This window comes from Eleutherodactylus coqui, chromosome 10 (genome assembly GCF_035609145.1).
Source record: "Eleutherodactylus coqui strain aEleCoq1 chromosome 10, aEleCoq1.hap1, whole genome shotgun sequence".
In the NCBI taxonomy this organism is placed as follows: Eukaryota; Metazoa; Chordata; class Amphibia; order Anura; family Eleutherodactylidae; genus Eleutherodactylus; species Eleutherodactylus coqui.
The window spans coordinates 26,456,697-26,484,503 of NC_089846.1; the positions used below are offsets into that span (position 1 = coordinate 26,456,697).

At 44.9% G+C, this 27,807-nt stretch overlaps 1 protein-coding gene across 6 annotated transcripts in view; it reads right to left on the bottom strand.

Annotated features, from left to right (window-relative positions):
- ATP2B3 (ATPase plasma membrane Ca2+ transporting 3) overlaps positions 1-27,807 on the bottom strand; it is a 232,591-nt gene that overhangs the window by 24,596 nt on the left and 180,188 nt on the right. For all 6 annotated transcript variants that reach the window (XM_066580669.1, XM_066580670.1, XM_066580667.1 and 3 more), the window contains 8 exons: positions 22,833-23,047; positions 20,721-20,963; positions 19,270-19,511; positions 13,381-13,615; positions 11,801-11,980; positions 11,423-11,510; positions 8,339-8,445; positions 7,190-7,381 (listed from right to left, as the gene is read on the bottom strand). In XM_066580669.1, coding sequence (XP_066436766.1) covers positions 7,190-7,381; positions 8,339-8,445; positions 11,423-11,510; positions 11,801-11,980; positions 13,381-13,615; positions 19,270-19,511; positions 20,721-20,963; positions 22,833-23,047 — 1,502 coding nt within the window. The remainder of the gene's footprint in view (positions 1-7,189; positions 7,382-8,338; positions 8,446-11,422; positions 11,511-11,800; positions 11,981-13,380; positions 13,616-19,269; positions 19,512-20,720; positions 20,964-22,832; positions 23,048-27,807) is intronic.

Below are 27,807 nucleotides of genomic sequence, written 5' to 3' on the forward strand. Positions count from 1 at the left end.
GGATAAGAATTCAGAAGCATTTTATAACAAGAAGATATACCTCCTTTCTGCAACAGAAAGAGAGAGAGAGCTCCCCCCTGTTCCCCCCTGCTACCCCTCCCCTCCACCCCGCCGCCTCCCCCCCCCAAATCTTTTCGCCCGAGTAGGCAGTTACTTGAAAAAAGCAATGCTCATTCGAGTAATTGCCCTAAACGAGCACGTCGCTCATCTCTACTGATGTCTATTCCCAAATAAGGAAGTGACTTACTTATCCACTTGTAAGGAAAATGATTCCACAGATAGGAGTCTACTGTCTTTGGTAAGCCCATGTTTAGTATCAAAGATTTAGAATTCTTGCCCTTATAGTAGGAGGTGTCACTAAAAGCTGAGATAATACTGGAGATCTCCGGAACGTGTAATCTCTGGAGAGGAGCAAATCAAGATCATTTCATCTGCAAAAAGGTTTATGCGATGTTCTTGCAAGTTCACCTGAACCCCCTTAAACTTTGTAGAGATGCCTATTTTTTCGGCCAGTGGTTCCATGATTAGCAGAGAGAGCGGACCCCTTGTCGAGTGCCGTTTGTGATAGGGAATGACTGCTGAGAGGCAACCAGATGTACAGACCATGGCTGATGGAGATGAGTAAAGGGCTAAAATACCTGTAAGTATAGGACCCCTAAGTCCAAATTTACACAGGACCAATCTCAGGTATCCCCAGTGTACTCGGTTGAATGCCTTCTCCGCATCCAAGGATAGGAGAAGGCATCCAACATTCCGACACATAGTGGATAATGTTGATTAGTTATCTGGTAACGTCTCCCGTCTGTCTATTTTTTACAAAGCCAACTTGGTCATTTTTAACTAAATGAGGTAGGAAGTCAATCATACTATTTACGATAATTTTTGAGTAGATCTTCCAAACGCTGTTTAAGGCCTCGGTCACACAGGCGTTTTTTCCCGCGATTTGTGGATCGCATAACGGATGCGCATCCGCAAATCGCGTGACCGGGGCCGACGATTCGCTGAAAAAGCTGCACCTAGCAGCGTTTTCAGTGAAACCGCCCCGCACTGCCCGCTATCCTCTGCCACAGCTGTGGCATAGGAGAACGATGTTCGCCCATTGAATTCAATGGAGCCGGTAATACAGCCGGCTCCATTGAAAGCAATATAAGCCCTTCCCTGAAAACCATCCTACAATGTGTAAAAAAAAAAAAAAAAGATACTCACCTTTTCCCTGCAGCCGGAGTTCAGCCGCGTCCGGCCGGCAGTTCTCCTGAATTGCTCTGTGTAGTATTCAGCAGGCGGGGATTTAAAATCCCCGCCTGCTGAATGAGCTGCCTCTGATTGGCCACAGCCCTCACCAATCAGAGGCAGCTCTCACTCACCCATTCATGAATTCATGAATGGGTGAGTGAGTGCTGCCTCTAATTGGCTGAGCGCAGGGACCAATCAGAGGCAGCTCTCAGCTGTCATTCAATAGCTGTTACAGCTGTGGCAGAGGAGAACGATCTTTAAGTATATGTTCTCAATGGGGTCAGCGCTGCTGCCGCCGGCCCCATTGAGCGCATATATAGAACACAGCGATGCGCAGAACGCAGATAGGCGCGTTCTGCGAATCGTTGTATCATATAATTGATCGCACATCTGCATAAAAAGCGGACATGTGACCGATCCCATTGGGATGCATTTGGTCTATAGATCTGCAGATCGCAAGCGCGTCTGCAGATCGGACCAAAAAACGGTCGTATGACCGAGGCCTAAGAGAGAGATCGGCCTGAAATGTTCTGGTCTGTCTGGAGTCTTGACGGCTTCGGCAAGGTTATTATTGTAGCATTGAGCATTATAGTTTCCCTGCTTTGTTGCCTTGCCAATAGTAAAGCATTTTGGTTCTAGTAAGGGCAAGTTCGGGCTGCTGTTAAGTATTTTGACTCCCTAGACAACCCCTTTAAATCTGCTCAGTTAACACAAACCTTCCCTACAATCCTCTGCTTCATCCACTGATATTGCCCTAATGAAAAAATCCAAAAAATAATTTACTTACCAGGTAACCCAGAACTATGATCGGGGTTTTGGCTGCCCTTTTACTCACCCTGCACTAGTTGGAGGGTACAAGCCTTCTCACCTATAAAAGCATATACACTCTGGCATACTATGTCTCTCATAACCCATGAGTTTTTACAGAGCCCTAATACAATACTCATAGACGTCTATGGGGCCACATTGTATTTCCCATATATCCCCCATCTCATGCAGAGGCTGCCACATTAATAAGCAGAAGATCGTCCTAATGCAGTGTTGTATGGAGGTGTCATGAAATGCCACAGTGGGCACCATAGGGAGCTCGTGTACCGCTGCAGCAGCTCTATAGTGTACACAGTTCTGAAAGCTGGGTTTGCAAGGGTACCTCTTGTCTGGTGTGAAATATTAGATCTTAAAGGGGTACTCTCATCTCCGATCTTTAGAACAGATCCATGGGATATGCCATAAAAATCTGAGAGGTGCGGATCCTGCTTCTGGGACCTGCACCTATCCCAGCTACTGTGGAGGCAGTGGTGAAGAGGACGGAAATAGCCAAACACCCTGTGCTACACTCAGAGGCGTAACTTGAAGCTCCTGGGCCCCAATGCAAAACCTGGAACGGGGCCCCCAACTATAATGTTTATTCATAGTACTGGGCTCCCTATATGGCGAAGAGAGGCCTTATGGGCCCCTAAGGCTCCTGGGCCCGGGTGCAACCGCATCCCCTGCATCCTCTATAGTTACGCCCCTGGCTACACTGATTTTGTAACTCCCATAGAAGTCAATGGGATTTACGTAAACAGCCTACCACAGCGGGATACACTGTTTCTGAAACTCAGGAGCTGCAGAAGTAATGTAGCAGCTCACTGTGCTATGCTGTTTGCGTAAGTTCCATTGACTTCTATGGGAGTTACAGAAACAGTGTAAATGCTGGACCAGCCAGACCAACAGGGATTCTGAGTTCTCATTCACCTAGTATGGGTGCCTATAAGAAGCATTTGTGGGGACAGTATAGTGCATAGGAAATAAGTGTCTGATAAGTGGCCATCCAACTGCTGGGACCCCCACCGATCATGAAAGGGGAGTGCCTGTGTCCCCCAACCCTGTATGAATGGCGTGGTGCACAAGCCTACGCACTACCATTGCATTCATGTCTTTGAGACTGCTAAAAAGAAGATGATTACAGCGATTGGCAGTCTCCAATGGATCCAAAGACATAAATGGAGTGGAAGTGCAGAAGAGACCTCTTTCCTGCAAACTGTAATAGACATACGCAGAAGAGAACTCAGATGATGGACCTCTCTTCTGCATAGTGTTAAAAAACATGTGTCGGACCTCATCCGGCATGGGAGACCGTCTATAAACAAGCTGCAGCAGCCAATGACAGCACTCAGCGATCGTGGCCACGCGCCGTCAGTGGCTGCTGCAGCAGTTTTATGGGACGTCACAGCCACCTGTAAACAAACAACGGAGCCCGGAGCCGGCGGTGGGGATTAGCGGGGACTAACTGTTGATTTTTTATTTTAAGGCATGGTAGACCGGATGACAGGGGGTTCCATAACATGGACAACCTCTATGAGCCTTTAAGGGCATGGCGTATTTTGGGGCCACAAGGATGTGATGATCGGGGATTTTACAAAAACCATAACTTTTTTCCTTTTTTTTGCTATATGGGGGCTTGTTTTTTGCACGGCACTTTTCAGTTTTGCGCAATAAAAGCCCTTTAAAAAAAAATTTTTTTTTTTTGCATTCAAAGTCCCATAACTTTTCTTATTCTTCCATGGGCGGAGCTCTGTGAGGGCTTGAATTTAGCATCACAAGCTAAATGGGGTACATATAGCTTTTTTAATAACTTCTATTGTGTTTTTTTTGGGAGGCAAACTAAACAAAATAAGCATTTTGCCTGTTTTTTAGAGGTTTTTTTTACGTTTTGTGCCATGCAGGATAAGTAGTGTATTCAACTTATTGTACAGGTCATCATGGATATGATGATATGAAATATGTGTTTTTTTTATATATATTATTTTCTTTTATACAGAGAGGGGAAAGTGTGCAAAATAGTTTTTTAAAAACTTTTTTAATACTATTTTTTTTTTAACATTTTTAATGTAACTTGTAGGGGACTTGAACCAGAAAAGCTCTGATCGTTATGATGATACGTTGCAGTTAGAGATGAGCGAATATACTCGTTTCGAGTAATTACTCGATCGAGCACCGCGATTTTCGAGTACTTCCGTACTCGGGTAAAAAGATTCGGGGGGCGCCGGGGGAGGCGTGTAGGAGCGGGGGTAGCAGCGGGGAACAGGGGGGAGCCCTCTCTCTCTCTCCCTCTCCCCCCCATTCCCCACTGCAACCCCCCACTCACCCACGGCGCCCCCCGAATCTTTTCACCCGAGTACGGAAGTACTCGAAAATCGCAGCGCTCGGGCGAAAAAGGCGCGTGGCCGAGTAGGTTCGCTCATCTCTAGTTGCAGTACATCTGTACTGCAATGCATCGTCGCTCACAATAGCAATTACAGGCCATGGCAGGCCCAGACAACAGTGTCTGGCGTCCGGTTGCAACCCATTGGCCCTCCGTGATTACATAGTGGAGGGCCGATGACGTCACGGAGGGAGCGCGTTTCCTCTGTGAACACTTTACATGCTGGGATCTACATTGATCGCGATGTAAGGGTTTAATAGTAGTAGTTTAATAAATGATAGGTGTTTATAGGGGTTTGACTGCGGTGAATATACAATTTCGGATGACCTCTGATGCTCCTCCTTTTTGTCGAAGTAGTTGCTGCACTGAATTGTAAAACACAAGAACGCTAAAAGGCGATTTTGCTGTATATCCGTTATTGCAGAATAGTCAGCTCAATCGCTGCTGTCTATTGGAGAGAGAACTGGGAATATTTTAGGAAGTCCTGCTTAGAAACAAAACAGCTCAAACCTGGCCATCTCACCCACGCAGCCCTAAAAATGTATTCCGTTCCTTTCAGAAGCCCGCACTAATACAAAGGCACAAAAGGCTGCAATTATTTATATTGTAAAGGCTGATAAAGGTTCAGCTGCTGCCGCCTGGAGGCCTCTGCATTCCCATATACAGAAATCATGGGAACAATGCTTATACCAAATGTTTTACAGAAGAGCCAAAAATGAGAATTACAATAAACTGCCCCTCCCCCCACTCCCCACCTCCGCTATATAAACCCATAATATAGTTAGATAACTTTGTCTTGTGTTAAAGGGGTTTTCTGGGACATTAAAAATATGATAAAGAGTTAAAATGAAAAGAAATTGAATACTCAACTGTCCCGATGACGCCCTGTCCAGCGTTGTACCAGTAAGAAGCAACGGGTGGTCACGCCCCATTCATGGGGCACATGCCTGTTCAGCCGCTCACAGGCTTCAGTAGCCATAGTAGAACCACCATTGAAGCCTGTGAGTGACTGAGTGGTCACATGTACAATGAATGGCCCGTGACCAAGCGGCACTTCTTCCGGTTCCTTGTGGCGGGCATCGGTACTGCAGCACTGGATGGGGAGTCTAACCATATGTGGATATGTAAAGAGGGGAGTTCACATTGTTTTATACTGTGATTGTTAATGTAGAACGTGTATGGGGGACTGTGTCTTTAGGAGGTGGGGTCAGAGGAGTGGGAGTTTTTGGACTCTAAGAAGCAAGAAGTCAGTTGGGAGTGGCATGTTGGAGTTTCTCCGGCGGAGCAAAGCTGTGCACTGATTGACCACTTGGTCCTACAGACCATTTGGGCCATTGAGAGAGAAGGAGAAGTACTTTTTCCTCAAACTGACTGAAACGGACTATCGAGTGTAAAACATTATTGGCTCCTCTGGTCCCGTTCCTACCGATGTACTCTGGGAAAATGGGTGCAGCAAGTTTGTGTTCGGTTTTGTTACGAACTGTCCTGTTTGGATGCAATAAATGATTTACCGGTCTTCAACATGGCTTCACAACCTAGTTACTAAACATTTCGCTGGACACTCGGCTGCAGCCCTTGCCGTAGGTCCTCTTTTTAACTAGGTCTCTGGTGGGCCAGGTGTGGCCTGAGCTTATTGGCAGTATTACTGTAATGGAAGAAAGACCTGCGCCAACCAGCAGAGGTAGGACCAAGCTAGAGGCAGTTGATCCGACCCGGTTGAGTGATCACGAAGCCACCTGCCACCGGCACCTCTCCAGTCACGAGGATCACGTTGCAGGAATGACTATGGACCCTCCAAACCTTTGCTTTTGCTAATTCTGTAAGGGTCTGCATGGGCAGGTGGGCCGTACACTGAGGTATTCATGTTACATAAGATTAAGTTTGGTAATGATTCATTGTGTGGTGTGATATGTTTCCCTTCAAAGGTCCTTTGACGCAGGCCGATTAAAGTGGCTGTCACTAGGGTCTCCTCTCCAGGTTCTCTGCAATATACACCCTGTTGTTAGGTGCAGAGTTTCCTAGTAACAAGGACACAGGGATGTTTCCATAGCAGCAAAGGAGAGGCGATCTTTACAGGTGGCTCACTTGCATTTATAGACTGCAGGCTGACAGATTTGCAAACACTGTGATAACAATCTCCACTGTCTCTGCCTCTCCTGCTGTTACAGCATGTGTGTGTCTGTATGTGTGTGCACAGAGCACACACACACATTAAAGTGGGTTTACGTACCATTCAGCCAGAATGTCTCTAAATGCCTGATCGTCCTGGGAAATAAGAGGGATGAGCATTCAGAAGCTGCCTTCCCTACTGATTGGACCAGAGACAGTGTAATACAGCATGGGAAGTTAAGGCAAGGAAGTCAAGACAGTAAACTACTGTCCTGAGCAGCTGAGTATAGATACTGTTTTTCCACAGAAGAAGCTGTTCCAAGTGTTTGTCACATAGGAGCCTTGAGCAGTTGTGTGCAGGCCAGGGCAGATGGCGGGGGCCCACTGAGCCAGTGGGGGCCAACTCCACTTAGTGGCCAAAGATTAGTCACAGGGGGGCCCAGGATGTTTGGTGAGGCACAGCAATTGCCCCCTCCCATGTTAATATGAAGCGTGTTAAATTAAAAAACAAGTTAAAAAGAGTCATTGCAGATTGCTGGCAGGGTCCTGTGTGCTGCCTGAGTGTCAGAGGTGTTGTGCTCGGGGGCTGAAGAGTTTGTTGCTTGTGCTAATTAAAGGAACATGGGCCATCAAACTGTTTCTAAGGCACTACATACTAACCTGAGTGATACAGGCCCCAGTAAATGCCACAATCACCGCTACCACATTGACCGTCAATTGGAATTGAAGAAATTTGGAAATGCTGTCATACACATTGCGCCCCCACATAACGGCTTTGACTATGCTGGAGAAGTTGTCGTCCGTTAGGATGATATCTGAGGCTTCCTTGGCCACATCTGTGCCGGCCAATCCCTAGGTAGAAGGAGAGAAGATATACAAAAATAGAGTGAAAATGATCAAAAAATCCAGGTCGCAATCTGATACGCCGTATGGGTGGAACCTATCCGTTATATTCTGGTGGTGGTCACTTGTGTCCTACAATTTATCTCCAGACATAACCAAAGCCATACCTTGAAGCTCCTTGGCTCCAGTGCAACATTTGTAACAGGGTTACCCCTCCAACTGCCATGTGCCATTTATAATATTGGTGTCTGTTTACATGGCAGAGCAGTTTCAGAGACCCCATAGAAATTGGAAAAACAGGGGTCCATTTCTTTTTGATCTAACCTATTTTTGCTGGACAGCAGCTACGGTGAAGGGCTCATTTAAAAGGAGCAGAGCTTATCTTGCCTGGACTCCATCACAAACGGAACAATGGGAGAAGCTTTCTGCAATGGAAAGCTGCCTCCCAGACAGAGACTAGCAGCCATATTCTGTTTTTATTTGCATGAGGGGAAGAGGTTGCATCACAATAGACTTTTATCACCTTTCCATAAGAAAGGTGATAAAAGTCTTATCAGTGAGGATCTCACCATTGAGATCATCATTGATCCCAAGAACAGGGGTCCCATGTACCACTCCTCTTTACCGCTGGCTCAGTGCAACTCCCATAGTGAGGAGGGGACTAAATGGAGCAATGGTTGTGCATGCTCGACACCACTCCATTCATTTTCATTGGGACTGCGGGAAATCGCTGAGTTTGTGTACTCTGCTATTTCCGCCAGCCCAGTTGAAATGAATAGTCCACAGCGGCATCTGTGCATCTGCCATTCTATTTAATCTGATGTCACTGCAAGGGCTGCAGTGAGCCCACCGTGATGAGAAGAGAGGGACACGGGACCCCCATTCTCAGGATCAGTGGGACCCCAATGATCAGACTTTTTATTACCTATATGTTCTTGAGAAGTTACAATATAAACATGAAGTTACCATTGCAAAGCCAACATCAGCTTTTTTAAGAGCCGGTCCATCGTTGGTGCCGTCTCCTGTCACTGCCACCACTTGACGTTGTTCACCAATTGTGCTGTCAATTATGCCTGAAAGTGAGATACGAGACTTAATTCACAGACAACATCGATATTCGTCTCTTACTTGTTACTTTGTTAATTAGAAGCATCCCCCAACAAGAGATGAAAAGCCTAGCCATCACTCTGTAATTTCAGCAACTGTTCTATTTTCCAGCAGCGCCCCCAGAGGAAAAATAAAGCATAACACACTTCCCTTTAAAATCAATGGACTTTCTATGTAATGCACGGAGCTGTTGGGCCCTTCAGAGCAAGAGATGATATTTGTAGTTGCTCTCCATTCTAGATGATAGATGACGATCCTGAATGGAGGGACCTCTCTATTAATTCTGGGAAAGGGTATTTAAAAACAGGCTTTCATATCCAGACACCCCCAATTCTGTATTAAACCATGATGAACTAATAAGATTTCCTCAGATCAGAATGCACATCTTTTAGCTCAAAGCTAGGTTCTAGGTGCTGGAAAACTTGACTACCATAGTGCTAAGCACAAAAGCAAAGTTTCCAATATCACATCTATGAAAGGGGGCGGGGGGTGGGGCGGGGGGGTGTTATAATTGTTATACTTCGGATTTGTAGGTTTTGGATACGCAATTTAAAATGTCCCTTTAGTCTTTAAGAAGGGGCATGACTCGGGAAGCAGCAGGCTCTTTGAGCGCCATCTCGGACCGGTTTCTGGAAAGAGGGCAGTCTAGCTAGTGGAGGACAGAAGCTATCTTCATACCCCGAGTGAATCGCTTATAGCCTACAGCTTAATGCCCTTTTGTGGACTTTCTGTTATTTTGCCAACCACTATCCGGGATTCTGAACTGCTTGTCCTATTTGAAACTATTTACCCGTTCAATGGGAATCAGGGACTTTTATCAAAGTTGGACTTTGTTAACCCAGTTTATGGGTTACCTCATAGTTTATGAGTTCATCATACTATTGCATCGTTAATAAAATTGTTTCGGCAAGCAAAAAAATGTCTGACATGAAATCATATGAAAGCTTCCCCATACGGTGGGCAGCCTTGCCACGAGCTTATTATCGAGTGCTCAGATCTCAACTGAGCCCGGTTAGTCATGCCCTGAATCTGGTCTTGAAAGTCTGTTATTATCCCCACCTATGAGGAAAAGAGCACCATGACTCCTATCATGACAAGGTCTTCTTCTCAAACTGAAGTAAGTCTCCCACTTTCCGAGAAGACCCGGACTGACACACCATCCCGCTCCCCTCCGGAGGATGTAGACAAAGCCCAGTCTGAACCCCGGTCTATCCCAATATCTACACACAGACCCAGACGTGACAACAGTATAAAGACAACCAAAGGCTCTAGCTGATCAAACACATGCTTCTAGCTTGCCTACACCTTAATGCCTATGAAACTTTTTTGGAAACTACTGCGGAGGTAATAATACATCTATCCTGGGCCCAACCAAACGTATGCGTATAAAATACACATTAGGCTCTATTCGCATCTGCATGGGAGGCTCAGTTGAGAACCTTCAGCGTACATCCGGCATGACAAAAGTTGTGCATGCAGGACTTTTTCATCCGGTAAAAATGCCAGATAGCTGCAGGAACCGAACGGACCCCATTATGGTCAATGGGGTCTGTTTGGAATAGTTTTGTTCCATTATGAGACAGATCCATTCATCCAGAGGATTCAGTTTTCCTGCTCTCATACTGGAGTGCAGGTGGGAATTTGGCCTTATCTGTGGCACTCATAATGGCTACATGCAGGGGCGTAGCTAAAGGCTCATGGGCCTGGGTGCAAAAGTTTATCTTGGGGCCCCCCAACTTCTCTGAACCCCTTGAAGCTCCTCGGCCCAAATACAAAACCTGTAATAGGGCCGCCAACTATAATGCTTTATTCATAGTACTGGGCTCCCTATCTGGAGAGGAGAGGCCTTATGGACCCCTAAGGCTCCTGGGCCCGGGTGCAACTGCATCCCCTATAGTTATGCTAGATGCTACATGGGTATCAGGCTCTGTGCCTATAAACCTAACGGCTTCTCATTCGACATTAATGGGGTTTTCCAAGACTCTAGTATCCGATCAGCTGTTTGAAAAGGCTGTGGTGCTCAGTTGAGCGCCGCGGACCCTTCACTGCATACCAGGCACAACGTTGTACGTTCCATAGTGCGCGGTTCATCGTATATCAGCTCAATACCATTCACTTGAATGAGATCAAGCTTCTCTCAGGATATTTGATGAATAAAGTGATGTCACTGCCCTGAGAAAAGGCCACAGTGCTCACTCAACTATTGCGGTTTCTTTAAACAGCTGATCAGTCGGGGTCCCGAAAGGCAGACCCACACTGATCAGATATTCATATCCTATCCTAAAGACAGGTAATCAGCATTGGAGTCTCAGAAAACCCCTTTAATCCACGCAGGCTTATATCCAGCACTGTCTATACCAGTACCCATATTACCCTCTTGCAGGGTATTGGCATTGCCAAGTGTTGCTTTCAAACCAACACTCAAAATATTTTTGAACTTACTGCATGAAGATAGCTAAGAAATAAAATAATACGATATTTCTATAAGTTTACAAATCCACCTTTTTTTTCTGCGAATTTAGTAAATAGCTGTAGTACCACCTACTACCACTAGATGGCACTGTTGCAAAACGTTTGCATAAAAATGACGCCAAAGCAAGCAAAAGTATTGAGCGCCATACACTATGGGAGTAATACTTCCTACTAAGTAATACTCTGTAAATGCATAAATAAGAAACATGATACATGGGGCCAATTATTGCAGTTATTTACTGTACATCAGCAGACACTTTTGTCTACTTGAAAATGTTATTTCTACTCTTTTTTTTTTTTACCTAGCAGCCGTACCAGTCGTATCCATAGTCTTCTCCTGTTCTGCTTGAATGGGAATGAGTAGCAATACCACTCACAACCCAAATGCAAGAGTGGCACTGTTTCCAGGATAAGAAAAACAGAGCCTTTTCCCCCGAATTTCATAAGAATCCTTAAAAACGGAAGACATACCTTTTACCAGGGTGTGTTTATCAGTTGGTGAAGACCGCGCAAGGACCCGTAACTTTGGCCAGATTTTATCAAGGCGTTCCTGTTCTACCTAAGAAAAGTAAACCAGAAGTAAGAACACAGCGTCAAGTAGTTTCTCCTTATTCTAGGCCGACACTTCATTTACATATTAATTGGCAAATACTCTATAAATGCTGATCCGAAAAACATAATTTGTATGTAAAAGAGGGGGCAGATATTTTCTGAAGAAGACCCTCCGACTTCATGAGAGTGTTATTATAGCAAGCCCACCATAGTAAGACTATGCATGTCAGTTGTATTAAAGAACCTTACTACCTTCTAGGGTCCTGCAGTACATAGCAGAGATGTGGAACCACAAACCTCTCCCTTCTCGTTCCTGATACGTCTGTTGAACTCTTTCCCTTCCAGGCACAGGAAATCCTCCCCGGGTTGTATAATGCCGCACTTTGCAGCGATGGCACGTGCTGTGTTGATGTTATCCCCAGTGACCATGCGGACTGTGATCCCGGCACGTTGGCATTTACGGATTGCTTCAGGTACCTGCAGTGATGGTAATGATGATGTTGAGACTTTTGTATTTACTGTCCGTTTTAGGGCTTCTTCACATGGGTATATGCGCAGCTACGCTCACCCACTATGTGACGTAGTTGCGCATGAACTAGTTTTTTTTCCGGAGTACTCAAACTTTGTGCTAGTGCGTGTGAGTTTAAAAAAAAGCTGGAAAATAGGGTCCTACCCTATCTTTTCCGCACGTAGTATTAAAGGACAAGATTCCTGATAGTGAAAACGAAACCACATTTGCGCACGTCCCGTAGACTTCTATGAGGCCCTTGATGCGCAAATATGCAGGAAAATAGAGCAGCTATTTTTTGCACACGCATGAAATGCATGCGCAAAACACGCTCATCTGAACGAACCCATCGACATCATTGCATACGTATGTATGCGCAAAAACACGCAAATACGTTCGTCTGAAGAAGCCCGAAGGAAGACAAAAGACAACAAACCAAATCATTCAAAAACAGATGTAAACGGGGCAAAACAGCAACAAACGGATGGAAAACGACGCGTTTTCAACAAAGCGGTCTACTGGACCTGCTTAAAAAAAAACAGAAACTATTGTTTCCGTTTGGTTCAATATTACATATTTTTAATATCAGTCTCACTTTAAAAAAATGGATCCGTTAAAAACGGAAAGCGAAATGCTGATATGAAGGCGCCATTACCTGTCTTTATCCTGCAGGTTTATGCTGATGCTTAAGGGTGCTTTCACGCGGGCCGGAATTAGCGGCCATATGCGCCAAAACCCACAGCTTATCATGTCGCTGTGGAATCCCACACCAGGCCGACTGCGGATTTTGAGGCAGATTTAAGCCATTTTCAATCCCGCCTCAGAATTCGCAGATAGCCCTGGAGATTTTGGTGCAGAGTTCACCGAGTGTTGCGGTACGTCTTGACGGCTGATTCCGCCTGTATGAAAGCACCCTAAAGGGGTTATGCCATGACTGAACTGCAGGACAGGGGATAACTTTTGGATCAGTGGTGGTCCGACTGCTGTGACTAATTCTGAGAACAGGAAGAGTAGGCAGCAACAGCAGTCACACAAGCACACCGATGCTCCATTCATTTCAACTCACCTGCCGGATATAGCGTAGTTCAAGAGTTCTTAGATCTCTGGTGGTCCCATTAAAATGAATGGAGTGGCGGTGCGCATGTGCGACCACCATTGCTCTCTCTGCGGATTGGGAAGACTTTTCAGTCATGGTAAAGTGCCATTAAGTCGTAAGAACCCAAAACAAGTCTGTGTAGTATGAAGAGGCAGTGCATTGTATAGCAGACAGAACCTCCTGTGACCACCTCCATCCATATGAACTCATATGGTGGTCAGGTCACCCTCATTATCCTGCAGAAGGGGAAGCTACAAGGAGAGAACCACTGACCTCAGGCCTGACCGGATCTTCTATTCCCACCACAGCGAGACAAGTCAGGTCTCCTACTATCTCGTTCTCATTCTCCCATTCTGGTTCAGGCACTCCTTGAAAATCCCGGTAGGCGATACATATAGTACGCAGTCCGTCACAGGCCATGGGCTCGATAACTTTTTTAACCATCTCATCCCGATCACGAGGCCGAAAAGTTCGGAGTTCACCAGCGCCGTTTAAGATATTCGAACACCTAACAATGTGGAGAGACGGGATTATTTAGAGCAAATACTCCTTAGATTGAGGTCACCCCCATCACCCCATTATCATTTATAACGAGGAGTTTTGGTTAATCTGCAATACTTAAGGGGAAGCAGGTGGTAGGGGGTGCTAATAAGAGACTGCCTAAATCAGGGTATTTCGAGACAGGTCAAGATGATTCTTTGCTACCAGTGGAGGCAAGCCTAGCTTCATCTTTGATGTACAATCAGTGATGACCCATAAGATTTTAGATTTGGAGGGTTCTCTGACCTCTGATACAAGTCTCTGAAGTCTCCCACTCTATTTGCAGATATTGGAGTTATAGGGGTTCTATTCTAGTATGTCTGGAGAATAAAACACTTACAGCTAGGCTCCCCGACAGATGATCACTAGGGGTCACAGCAGCAGGACACCCTGTGATCTGCTATTATGTGGAGACTCTTCTAAGTAGTGATGAGCAAACTTTTAAAAAGTTCACTTCGGCCAGTTCGCCGAACTTCTGCAAAAAGTTTGCTTTGGCCTGAATTAGTTCAAACCGAACCGGAAGTTTACCAAAACCCCTAAAACTGATGTATAAGGTCTCATGTCCATGGGCGGATCGGATTCCAAATGCGGGAGCCCGCAGCGGAATCCGACCCTGCCTGCAGCCGAGGACGCTGCTTACCCGTCCGGGTCTTCTATTTTCTTCACAGAGGATGTGTGCAGAAGCGCCAGCCAGAGCACCCCCGGACATGCACAGTGTTTCGTTTTTCTTTAAGCTCCTGCTTTCCCGAGGAATGGCTATGATTGGTTAATCGAGCGCCGGCTCTGATTGGCTGAGGAAGCGCTCATGAATCTATCAGAGCAATCGCTTGCTGGAGGCGAGGTATTCAAGGCCCATTACCAGCAAGTGATGCTCCTTCAGCGTTGAGGACTACACGGATGCCTGCCGCAGCGCAGGTACCAGCGCGAGGGACCCGGACACCGCCTGCTACGTAAGTATTGCTTTTTCTTTCATGTAGTGTAACTAGGGCTTAATTTCCAGGGAGAGCTTATATTTCAATGGTAGGACTCAAAGGGTTCAAACCAGGGTAGGACTTATTATCGGGGCAGGTCTTATTTTTGGGGAAACACGGTACTTCTAAGAGAAAGATTATTATGCAAAGTGGACAAAACTTTTTGGAATTGTGTGAGAAACAGTAGAGCCATGTAACCAGTAGGTTCACAGTAGTAAGCCATATAGCCCAAATGTTTCAGCCAAACCGATTCCTGATGTACCGCCCTTTACAAAGGCCCAGAAAGGCCTTTAACAATCCAAATGGAAAGAAATAGAAGAGAGGGGCAAATAGGCACACCATCAGTCACACACCATATGTTACTTGCATTTGCTCCTCTCCCAGTCTGCTTTGTAATCTCTGCCTGGGAGAGACATTACTGATGCAGTATAACTACCTTGTGTCTTGTTGCTGTGCTCAGTCTGGTGTATGAACTGTGACATGAAACTGTCTTCCACAACCTCCCCATTGTAGCAGTTGGGCTGTTCCTCACCCACTAAGCCTCCTACACAGCTGTTTATGTTTCAGTTAATGACTGTGTTTCAACCTTCATATGAAAATCCTGGATTTTTTTCCTATGAGGATTCCCCCCTTTCCCCAGCATATGTAAATTATTGACTTTTCTGCTATGGGGGATATTTATTGATCATCCCCTTAACGGATTGAGCGCCTATCCCCCCTCTCTTCTATTTGCATTATTCACTTTTTTTGACATTACGGGGGATCAAGGTGTATGTATACATGCAGGCTCAGACCATCCACTATAGGATTCATAGGGGGGCTCAGACTTTGACATTACAATGTCCAAAGAGCAGCAGATTTTTCACTTTTTATAGGGGTTGAAATAATCTACTAGGGCTGCTGCACACGGGCGCATTTGCAGTCTGCAAAATCTGCACGCCAAATGCACAGCAAATAGAACCCCTTGCTATAGGTTCCTTCACACATGTTTTTTCCCGCATGCATTTCGAGCGTGCAAAAAAATGCGATATGCTCAATTTTGGTGCGCAGTTGTGCACTGAAAGCCCCCATCTGCCCAAAAACACACTGAACTGTGCGATTTGTCAAGGTTAAACGATAACACCCCTGGGACTACTTAGGCTGGTCTGCCTACTAAGTCAGCTGCCCCGCCGACTCAAACATGGCGCTGTACAGTAATAAGCGCCAATACAGGCGCTATAGCATGCAATTGTGCACCCTACATTGCACATATACGTCACGTGATAGCGAGCGCATATGCGCGTACGCCCGTGTGCGGACGCCCTTTAAGGCGTCTGAGGCCTCCTTCACACGAGTGCCTTTGTGCGCAGAAAATCGGCCACGGAAACCGCAACCATTAAAAGCCAAAGATGCCAAAGGGTTTACTCACATTGGTCATTAGACTGCCCCGCCTGTTCAAACATGGCGCTGGTGTATCTCGCACCAGTGTGAACAAGGGGGGGGGGCAAATTTCAGTAAGGAGCGTGGATCGGACTCCATTCAGAGCGCCATCACATCCTACTCTAGTGAGCCTGAAAACGCTTACGCTCATATAAAGCAGGCCTTAGACTGCAAAAAAAATTGCTTTTATTCCCGAAACAGCGCCACAGCGGTCCACAGACTGCATCTGGTATTGCAGCTCAGCCCCAATAACATAAAGGGGAATGAAAGCAAATCTCCTTTGCTTCCGGTGCCCATAATAATGGGACATGCGCATCTATACAGTAGAGTTTATTGGATTGTTGCCTTCACTGAAGTCAATCTGCTTCCATAGACTATAAGCTTTTTATTTTTCCCGTCTATGCAGACATTAAGTACCGGCATATTACGTTTATTCCTTGGCCGTTGACTGCGAACCTTATGACTGGCATCTGTTGTGTAGTATCACAATCTAATCCCGGCGATATTAATGCCTATTATTGCCTGATCTGCCTTAGGCCGTAGAAGACTTTGCCCAATAATGCAGATCAGTGTTCACAATGCGCCGAGGCTTCTTGTTCTGTATTGTGACACATTGTACGGATCGCGCTCCCCGCTAACTTTAATTAAGCCTTCTCCACGGTTGCCAGAAGTAGCAAACATAACCATCCGGGCGCACCGGAGCATCAGCTAAGAAACAGAACTTGGTTTTCTGAAGAGCGGATGCAAGTAACATATGGTATGCGAGTGACTACGATAATCCACTGGCACATCATTGATTTCCTACTGTCCAATCTGTGGAGCTGAAGGAACTTTAATTGCGTGTGCCAGATACCACATACTGTACATAACGTACCGCCATTCAGCAGCGAAGATCTGGCAGATTTTGAGGTTACGAAAGTCGTAGAAACAAAGTGTCAAAGTGTTGCTGTTGCTAGGATACAAGCTATTGTTATGGCATTCGACAAATTTATGCACAAAGCCTGGATGACGGCACACAGAGTCCCTACGGTTTTGCGTGCCGCCATGTGGTGCCTGCATACGAAACCATATTCTACTGCGCCAAAAAATGCTTCTAGGGAAACGTACTTCCATAATACAATGTCCAATGACATTTTCTCAAAAATTCCATACCGGTCCGTGAAAAAAAAGTCCGCATGAAATCGAAAGCACATGGAAGTACTGGTTCGGGTTGTTCATTTCTAGGGGTCCCTACAACACAGACCTGGTATACGTTCCCATTAGGGTGTTTTCACGCCTCAGTTCCGTTTCTGTCTGGAGTTTGTCATAAAAGGCAGAAAAAAAGCGCAACATGCACCCAACAGAAACCTATCATAGTCATTGGGTTCAGTCAGGTGCCGTTCGTGTCCATGGATCTCGCACTCCGCTACTTTCATTTTTCAGTTCCTATGATGGAACAGAAATCTTAAAGGGGTTTTCCGAGTTATTTATTTTATATACAATGTTTCTCCAAAAATAAGACCCTGTCTTATATTAATTTTCGCCCCAAAAGAGATGCTAGGTGATATTTTCGGGGGATGTCTTATTTTACTTACCTAGCAGGCTCTGTCCAGGTCCCTCACGCTGCTCTCTGGAGCTCCAATCCACTTCTTGTAATTCTCGGCCGCCCACAGAAGATCACTTGCAGGTTACAGGATTCATTAATCCTGCCTCCAGGAGGCGATGGCTCTGATTGGTTTTCAAGCGCTGCATTCATTGGCTTAGCAGCGCTTGAAAACCAATCAGAGCCATCGCCTCCTGGAGGCAGGAATTATGAATTCGCTGAGCCGTGGCTTTGATATTTTTTTTAATGTAATGCAGCTAGGGCTTATTTTTGGGGTAGGAATGATATATTTCAAGCATCTTCGAAAATTCTCAAAAATTTGGATATGACTTATTTTCCGGATAGATCTTCTTTTCGGGGAAACAGGGTAGTTTTGGGCCCATATACTCACTGTGGTGCCTCAGCATTTGACAAGTGACTTCACCCAGCCAGAAGTCCCAGTGGCGTCCTATGAATTTGTCACATGGGCTTCTAGTCATCAGCCGGTTTATGGCAACTCATCAGCGATATCTCCATTAGGCCTGCTATTGGCTGCAGCGGTTATTTAGGTGAACAAACCATGTCACTGCTGCAGACAATTAACAGAAGCCCAGAGCTCCCAGCGTGGCAAGCAGGGTGGTAAGTATTGATATTAAATGTGCAAACCCCGGGGTTATGCCAGGATGCACAATCCCTTTAAAAATGCAAGGCTTGGGAAATCAGCTGATGCCTATCATCATCATAGACAGGGATATTTTATTGTAAGAGCAGCAAGACTATAGGATTCTCTCTGTGGAGACCACCTAATAGGCATGAGGAGGCTTATAAGTAATGCAATGCTCCTCTGGGAAATTCGGTATGCAAACAGGTGATGAAACAATGCCTTTTCAGTGCCACCTATCAGAAGGCAGCTTTCCCAAAAGCCCACAAGAAAAAACTGTACCCCTCCCGACCCACGTCATATTCCTCTATCCCAGCCAGCCAGAAAGCTCATGCACCTGTCTGTACCTGGTTATCTTTTCATCAGGGAGAAGATTATGGCTTTGGCTTATATTCTCAGTCACATTACAAGGCCTGTTAAAAGGTCAGACATTGACCTGTAGGGAAGTTGGCTTCTAATAGGTGGCGCTCCAGAAGTGTTGTACCTTCTCCCATTTGCATATGGGATTCTCTGCCACAGGATGTTGTGATGGTTGTCAAGAAGTGGCTGGATGCCTTTCTTGAAAGCAATAAGAAGTTATGGCTACTAGACTCCAGAGATAGATGTTAATCCAAAAATGTATGTGGGTTGATATATTTGGAGTTGGGAAGCAATTTTTTGATTTACTATGATGCAATTGTCATCTGTTTCATTGGATTTTCTATTTTTACTTCTTCTGGATCAACACCAATTATCAATACTGTCTAATGGAAAACCTGACCTTGTTGTCTATAGCAAAAGATTAGAGTTCAACTGTTGTTTTTTTAAGGGATTGTCCACTTTGGCCAATACCTACTCCCATGAAAGGTTCCCAAAGAGGAACTGGTGGCAACAGAACCTCCAGTACTAAATGTTATCTCCTTGAGGAAGTTGTTTAGGTACTCTTAAAATCAATGAGTTTGCCTTACAATGCAGATGGAGAGCCATAACCCATATTTTGATTGTATCTACACATCTCTTTTAACACTTACTTCTTCAGGACGATTTCTGAAGCTCCCTTGCTGTACAGTCTGAATCCTCCATTAGGTAGGCACACGACGGTGCTCATAGACTTACGAACAGAGTTGAAGGTGTACACTTTATAGAGCGTCTCCTCAGGAATCTGGTCTCGCACCAGCTGGTAGTCCCGTTGCAAATCCAGAACAAACCCAAGCAGGGCGCACTCAGTTTTATTGCCTACTTGCTGGGGAAGCGCTCCTTCTTTTTCTGGAGGCTTGGAAATTAAAGGAGAGATAAGGAGGAAAATATGATGCAGGTATAAACTGATGGCCGCCATGTGTGAATTCTGGAGGTCAAACATGAAATGTATAGTGATCTACAGAGCTCCAACTCATATACAACGGAGGTAGAAGATATCTGCTGAAATACATACAGACATTATCTTGCTATATCCTATAAACCAAGTGGGCTGGAAATTATGGTTAAGTATCAAACCTTGATTGGTAGATGTTTGATGGGGAAGAGAATGAGACATCTGATCATCTACAAGACCAAAGACCATTAAAATCTCATACAACGATGAATGAGCAAGCACTACTAAGCACCCAAACACTCATTTAAAATAAATGGTGACTGTTAAAAAATATGTTTTGCAGCTTTGTCTGGAGAGATAGTCTTATTTTCCCCTTCAGCAATTAGTAACATCCCCAGTGGTGTAGGGCAGTGAAGGTATAAAGGGGTTTTCCGGGAATCCAAACTATCCTTAGGATAGGTCATCAATATCTGATCGGTGGGGGTCTTAAAGACAGGTCATTGATATTGGAGTTCCAAAAACCACCTTTAATGGTAACTTAGTGGAGTGAAACAATAATGGTAACATCCCTAGTGGGCTAGGGTAGTGATGGGATTAATGATAACATCCCTAGTGGGCTAGGGCAGTGATAGAATTAATGCTAACATCTGTGTTGTGGGCTAGGGAAGTGATGAGATTAATTATATTATGTAAGGCAGTGGTGAGATTAAGTATAACATTCCTGGTGGGCTAGAGCAGTTAATAGATTAATAATAACAACGCTAGTGGGCTAGGGCAGTGATAGAATTAATGCCAATTTTCCTGGTGGGCTAGGGCAATGATAGGATTAATGATAATATTGCTAGTCAGCTAAGGGAGTGATAGGATTAACAATAATATCCCTGGTGAGTTAGAGGTGTGATAGGATTATTGATAACATCCTTAGTGGGCTGGGGCAATGATGGGGGTTAATAACATTCCTGATGCTTTTAGGCAGGGATGGGATTAGTGATACCATTCTTGGTGGCTACGGAGGAGGATTTAATGCTAACATCCCTGGTGGTCTAGTGTAGAGTAGTGAAATAGGTAACTATACCTAGACTACTCCACCTGTGACTATACACGGCTCAGACACGTAGTTACTGTATCATCAGCTTCTTTGACTTGCAAAAAGTTTTCAGGCAAACTTACTAGTATCTTGGTGGTGTAGGCACAATTAATGGCAATGGCATTGACGAACAGGTCTAAGGTTTTGGAATTGAGGCTGCTGGGATCTGGCTTGTCTTTATGATGGACGTCTCCAATGTAAGACTGCACAACTGTCATCCGGTTGGTTGTCAGAGTTCCTGTTTTGTCAGAGCAGATGGCGGTGGCATTGCCCATCGTTTCACAAGCATCCAAATGTCGCACAAGGTTGTTGTCCTTCATCATTTTCTGCAATGCAAAAACACCTGTCTGGAATATTGTTCATACTTTACTTTGGGATGCAACAAACTCAATAGAACCGTAAGAAATCTGAGATTTCCACCACACAACAAGAAGGACAGAAGACTTCCTCCTATTGGCACTCATATCAAGTTAGTAATACAAGTTATTGCACAACCAGCCCGAATCTCTAGGGGGAGCTCAACTTTTTGAAACACAAAAGTCAGTCAAACTACTTCAGCACTTTAGTTGTGTGCAAAAGTTTAGGAGTTAAATGTGGAAAATGTACAAAGAAGATATACTTTCAGGTTTTAAAGCAGCTGGAGATAAGTAGTGATGGTTTGTCTGAACCCCTAACTTCCTGGATTGCCCAACACCATTTCTAAAATATCACTTCTTAATACATTAAAACACAAGTTATGATCATGCAAACATCATTCCTCCATTATTCAACCATACGTGAGCCCAATATTTTTGTAAAATATGGGACCTCACTTCTTATAGGGTAAGTCCACCGCTACACCTAATTTTTTTATTGCTCCAATGCATCTATATTAAAAATAATTAAAGGGATTTTCGGGAACTAAGGTATTGATTACCTATCCTCAGAATAGGTCATCAAAATCAGATTGGTGGCGATTTGCTGCTTGGAACACCCACCGATCAACTGTTTGAAGAGACTGCGATTCTCAGGCAAGTGCCGTGGTCTCTTCACTACATTCCAAGGTCAGCGCCATACATTCGTATTGATGGTGCCTAGTATAGCACCTCAATACCATTCACTTGAATGGAATTGAGCTGCTCCCAGGTCATGTCACGAATGAATGTCACATTACTGGCTTGAGAAAAGGCTGCGCTGCTCACCCCAGCACTGTAGCCCCTTCAAACAACTGATCAGTGGAGCTCCCAATTGGCAAACCTGAACCGACCTGATATTGATGACCTATCCTGAGGGTAGGTCATCAACATTTTAGTTTCAGAAACCCCTTTAAACAAATTTCCAAATAGTCTTGATTAAAAATCTGCTCCTATGCAGATCATAGGAGAGCAGCATGGAAAACCACCAGAGGTCCTGATGACTGGGGGCCGAAGATGCAAGATCAAAAGAGCCCTGATGACCTAGCGACCGAAGAGGCAATGCCAGATGTAGAGCAGCCAGACTAACAAAGTGAATGATCTCCCTGGCACATGGGAGGAGAGGGAATGTACTTACGCCCCCTGTTCCTGACACTGTGGCAGCGATGTCGAAGATGATGACGCAGCATAGCAGGATGCCAGAGGCATGATGCCAAAGTTGTCTGTAAATGGACTTGTTGCCCTTGAGACTATATTGTGTAGGTAATTATGATTCCATAGATGTGGTTCTTAATACCAAGGAAAGTGTATGGCATATGGAAGTATGTAATGGAGATATATCGCATTTTTGTCACCTCGATGCCATCACATACCATCGTCTGCTTCAATAGGGAACCCCTTCCATCTGCCCTTTACTTCTTTGCAACATACATTTGGTAGTTTAGCAAAACATAAGGAACAAATGGAAGGGAACATGACTGCAGGGTAAGACTACACACGGGTTCTTGTAGTCTGTTGCTACGGAGACACATAGGAGCTGTATACACAAAACGGTAGAAGATTTTTAAGCTAAACCATTTTTAAATTTGCTTATTTTTTTATTCTGGATCCCCTGGAGCAATAAATAAAATAGCTGGAAAGGTGGGTGTACCCTTGGTAACATTCTACTTCTATGTTTATCACAATACATACATATATGCTACTTTGTATGGACACATAAAAGGTCCCCATTTTGCAACACAAAGTAACAAGTCTTTGGGGAGATGGTGTAACATTAAGGTTTCCCATGCTTCTACTGCTTACCTTGACAGAATAGGCTAGAGAGATGGTAACGGCTAGGGGCAGGCCTTCTGGCACAGCCACCACTAGGACTGTAACTCCAATGATGAAGAATTTGACAAAGTACTGCACGTAGACAGGGGTACACTCCGCTAGCCACACTTTGCCCTCCACCACAAAGGTTTCAATCACAAAGTAGAGCACCAAGATGATAACTGTAATTGCCGACATCACCAGACCTGGTGGAGGAGGTAGGGGGTGTTAAGGTGACAGGAGAAAGGAAAGGAGGATAAGGAAAGAAGGAGAGGAGGTAAGTCAGAAAGGACAACAAAGCAGGTTAATAAGGGACAGAGAGACAGAATATGGCAGCACACTGAGTTCTGTTGCAAGTTTTACTCTGGAACAGGGGCGTAGCTATAGGAGATGCAGCGATAGCAGTCGCTACCGGGCCCTGGAGCCTTAGGGGGTCCAACGGTCCCTCTATCACATAAGAAAATACCAATATTATAAATGACACATGGTAGGTAGGGGGTCGTGTGAAATGGGGCCCAAGAGCCTCTAGTGAACCCTCTGCCTAATCTTTTAAGATTCTAGAAATGTCCACTGCTGCTACTGTTGCATTGATGGCTTTTTAGGTGATGTAATGATGCAGAGGAAAGTTGTGCGGGAAGTTTATGGCCATGCTAAACTTTTTCATCCTGGCCCACGAGCCTTTAGCCCTCTGTCTTGGAACATGAATTTGTAAGCAATGGCTCTTCTGCTACAGCTGGACTACATCTCTCCCAGTACCTGGCTAATCATACTACAGAAACCCAAGACTCAATGCTTACACTCCTCATGGGACCATAGTATAACAAGCCAAGATCTAAAAAAATAATAATACTGTAGGCAATCAGTAATAGACACTGGGCTGTTATTAAAATACAACGCTTGTGTCATACGGGGGCTTTGTGCTACTTAATTAATAGAGATGAGCGAACCTACTCGGCCACGCCCCTTTTTCGCCCGAGCACCGCAATTTTCGAGTACTTCCGTACTCGGGCGAAAAGATTTGGGGGGCGCCGTGGGTGAGTGGGGGGTTGCAGTGGGGAGTGGGGGGGAGAGGGAGAGAGAGATGGCTCCCCCCGGTTCCCCGCTGCTACCCCCGCGCCACCACGCCTCCCCCCGCCCCCCGAATCTTTTCACCCGAGTACTGAAGTACTCGAAAATCGCGGTGCTCGATCGAGTAAATACACGAAATGAGTAGATTCACTCATCTCTATTAATTAACCTTTATTATAACCCTATAAGGCAGTGGGCTCCAAGCTATGTCTACTGCAAAACAATAACTCCCGGCATGCTCTGGGAGTTAAAGTACATAGACTTTGGACCACTGGTATGCGGTTTGGCCATGACTTTGGATTAGACCAATTAAAATTCTATTAACATGAGCCTTACTGGAATAACCTATGCACCTCCTGCTATATAGTACATTAAAACATACCTAGGGGAGTGACAGTGGGCCGGGTGCTATATGTATTATGTTCTGGTTCTGTATTTTTGTCATGACATTGGTTCTGGTGTTGTATTTATGTACTAAGCATGGTTCTAGTACTGTACATAGGTACCAAGCATGATTCTGGTGCTGCATATGTTATGAGCTTGGTTCTGGTGCTGTATTTATGTTATAAGTTTGATTCTGGTGCTGTATTTATGCTATGTGCTTGGTTTTGGTAACACATTTATTTACTGAGCTGTTCTGGTGTGGGTATGCTGCTATCTTGCTGCTTCCTGCACAAGCAGAATACAGGCAGACTGTTCATCAGTGCTATGTATATAATTTTTTCCTATGACAGGTGAGAGTGCACATGGTACTAACTAAAGACCAGCCCTGCATATATCCTATTGTGGTGATACAGTGATCGCCTATGACAGCATTAATTTGAAACAACGACTGCCCATTGATTCAGTTTGGGACCTCTAATGCTTCATTTATGTTGTGATTTTCTTGCCAAAATTGACTACTTGTAGGTGATCCCAGCACCAGTTCCACACTATCACTGCCAACAGTAGTACCAGTAATATAAGGTCTTTAAGGCCAAGCTCTAATCTGACACCACTTGAATTGAAAGTCTGCCTTGAACACCATTTTGACTTTCTTAAAGGAAGTCTGTCAGGACACTCAAAGCCCCTAAACCAATCATGCCTTTGTTTCCCCTGATAGTCTGCCATTACAGAGAAACTGACATTTTGGCGAGTGCAAAGGAGCAGTAAGCTGTCTGGTGAGCGTTCTTCTTGCTGGACTGATCCTGAGCTTCAACTAGCAGCTGGTTCTCTCTGAAGGTTCCTTCAAGATAGCTTACACTCACCCCCCTAAGAAGTTTTGTCTGGTAAAGCAAATAATTAGAGGTCTTGGAGCAGAAACTATCTCAACCTATTCTACAGCCTTAAATGGGCAATAAGCCCGGCTCATTGGCTAAGAGATGGGCATGGAATACGACCACTCAATGGACCACTTTTGGCAAGCAGAGCCATCGCTGCAGAATGAACTGGACAACAAGTTAAGGTGCCCAATACCAACACTCATCAGACCCCAGAAAAGGTGTTCATTGATATAGACAGCAGGATGGTGACCATGGGAGAAACTGTACCCCTCCCGACCCATTTCATAGGCCTCTCGCCCAGCCAGAAACCTAGTATACACCGACAGGGTCTAAAACAGCTTGTCTGGAGATGTTTATCTTTTCCTTCCGCACGTGACTCTGGTTTTGGCTTATAATCCCAGTCACGTTACCAGGCCTGTTCAAAAATCAGAGATTGACTTATAGGAAATCTGCCTTCTACTAGATTGCACTGCCAAGGCGTTGTATCATCGCCGGTTTGCATACCAAATTTCCCGGAGGAGCACTGCATGGCCTTATAAGTTTCCTTATGCATACTTGGCTGTCTTCACAAGGAGAAACCGCATCCCTATCAATTCTCGTCCATGCATGTTGGACTCTAAACATGCGCAGTGACCGACCCTGCGGTGGGCATCAGCCTCATTCATGTACTATGCAAGTAAGAAGCTGAAGAGAGGTGTAACCATCAATGATTATTTAAGGGGAGACTTAGTGCTGTAGAAAACCAAGACCAGAGTGAGTGAGAAGAACGCTCATTGGACTGCTTGTTGGCATATGGCGTCCAATGCAGAGAAATATAATTTTTTTGGTAATCAGAGGAAAGGCAGGTTTGCTATCAATTGCCTTCTTAGCACTTATCTAAAGGTGTGACTGGAGGGCTTATAATGTGCTGATAGACTTCCTTGACTTCCTAAATAGTTCCAAAATTCTATGCTTTTATAAACTATTTTTATAGAGGTTGCAGCTCCATTTTTCCGATGCAGAGCTCCAAATCTGCCGCATAGCTGTAGCATTCAGTAATACACTTTTGGCTGACTGAAGCCATCCCTAGCAGAAGCTTACAGGGATTGGACAAAAATATGGAAACACCGTACAAAATGCACAAGATTTTAATCATTAGCACTGAGTTGCCTTTTAACCCCTGATTGGCTGCCAAATTTGTATTTACTTCACCTCTTGCCCTGCTCTGGATGTTTTTGGGAGCAGCTGGTAACAGCAGCTGAGTGGCTAAAATCCCCTCACCAATGGAACCTTGTTGCTCGGGCAGATGTTGACTTCTGCCCGCCAGCATCTGTGTCATATTACCTTCACTTAAAATCGGTCTCTACATGTCTCATTGAAATATCATTTTTTAATCCCATGTAACTTAAGGCATGTATTTCGTACGGTGTTTCCAGATTTTTGTACACCCCCTGTATTTCATACATTTATACATTTAGAACATGCTGGAAGGGGTTGTCCACTTGTAAACTACTGATGTCCTATAGGTCATTAATAGTAGATCAATCGATCCCTGAGCTTCTATGTGAGATCCTGCAACCTAATCAAGTCGTGCACAAAAAACCCACGAACACTCTTTATCGCCTCCTCACGGACACAAACAAACTAAAAAAACTATGCAATTCCTAAGCCGGGAAAAAGACCTCGACAAAACATTCCCCTGTATAGAATGGGAAAAGGCACTAAAATGGGCCTACAAATCAACAGCCTCTGCTTCTCATGGGGAACTATCCTGTGCGACTATCCAGGATGAGGAAAATTGTCTCCCCTGTCTGTTGGAGAGGATGTGACGGGTGTGCTCCCTCCTCCGTATATTCTGGTCGTGCCCTATGCTAGCGTATATTGGAAACAGTTACACCTCCTACTTTCCAGACTCCACATAACTAACTTTCGATTTAACCCTGAAATAGCACTACTATTACTAAACATAAAAAGTTTACCTAGCGCCCATAGAGTTGTCACGTGCCATGTATTCCATGCTGCAAAACTCATGATTACCAGAAAATGGGAGTCTCCACTAATTCCCAATGGTGATGAATTGGAAGACACCATAGCGTTGAATTTCTCATATGAGGAACTAACCCCGCTTCAACAAGATAAATTGAATCAGTTTAGGAAAAGTTGGGCACCCTGGACTAGCCTCGTTCAGAGGAAACAAACAGGACAACCAAGATGAAGTAGGATTACGGGTTTTTACTTCCACCGAGCCCCCTGACCCCTAGGCCTCACTGAGGTTACAGAAAATAGTGCCAGTGCATGATAGCACGTCTCTCCCGCTAAACTAGAAGTCGGTTCTCTGCCTCATAACGAGGGACCTTGCGCCCTTCTCAACCGCACCTCCCTTCCCCAGTCCTGGCTTCCCCCCTTCCCTTTCCTCCAATCCACCCTATGTTCCCTTCTCTAACCCCTTATTCTCTGTAATATTATACCTGCATTTGCCACCTGGTGATAATGTCAATGTTGTTAAGACTTGAAAATTACTAAAAATCTTTGTTTAAAAAAACAGTAGATCAATTGGAGACCGCCACCAAGTAACTGTTTGCTGGATTGGTGCACTCAATACACTGAACTAACTTCTGCAGCTAGCAAACAGCTCTGTTCCCAATGCAGTGGCCAGG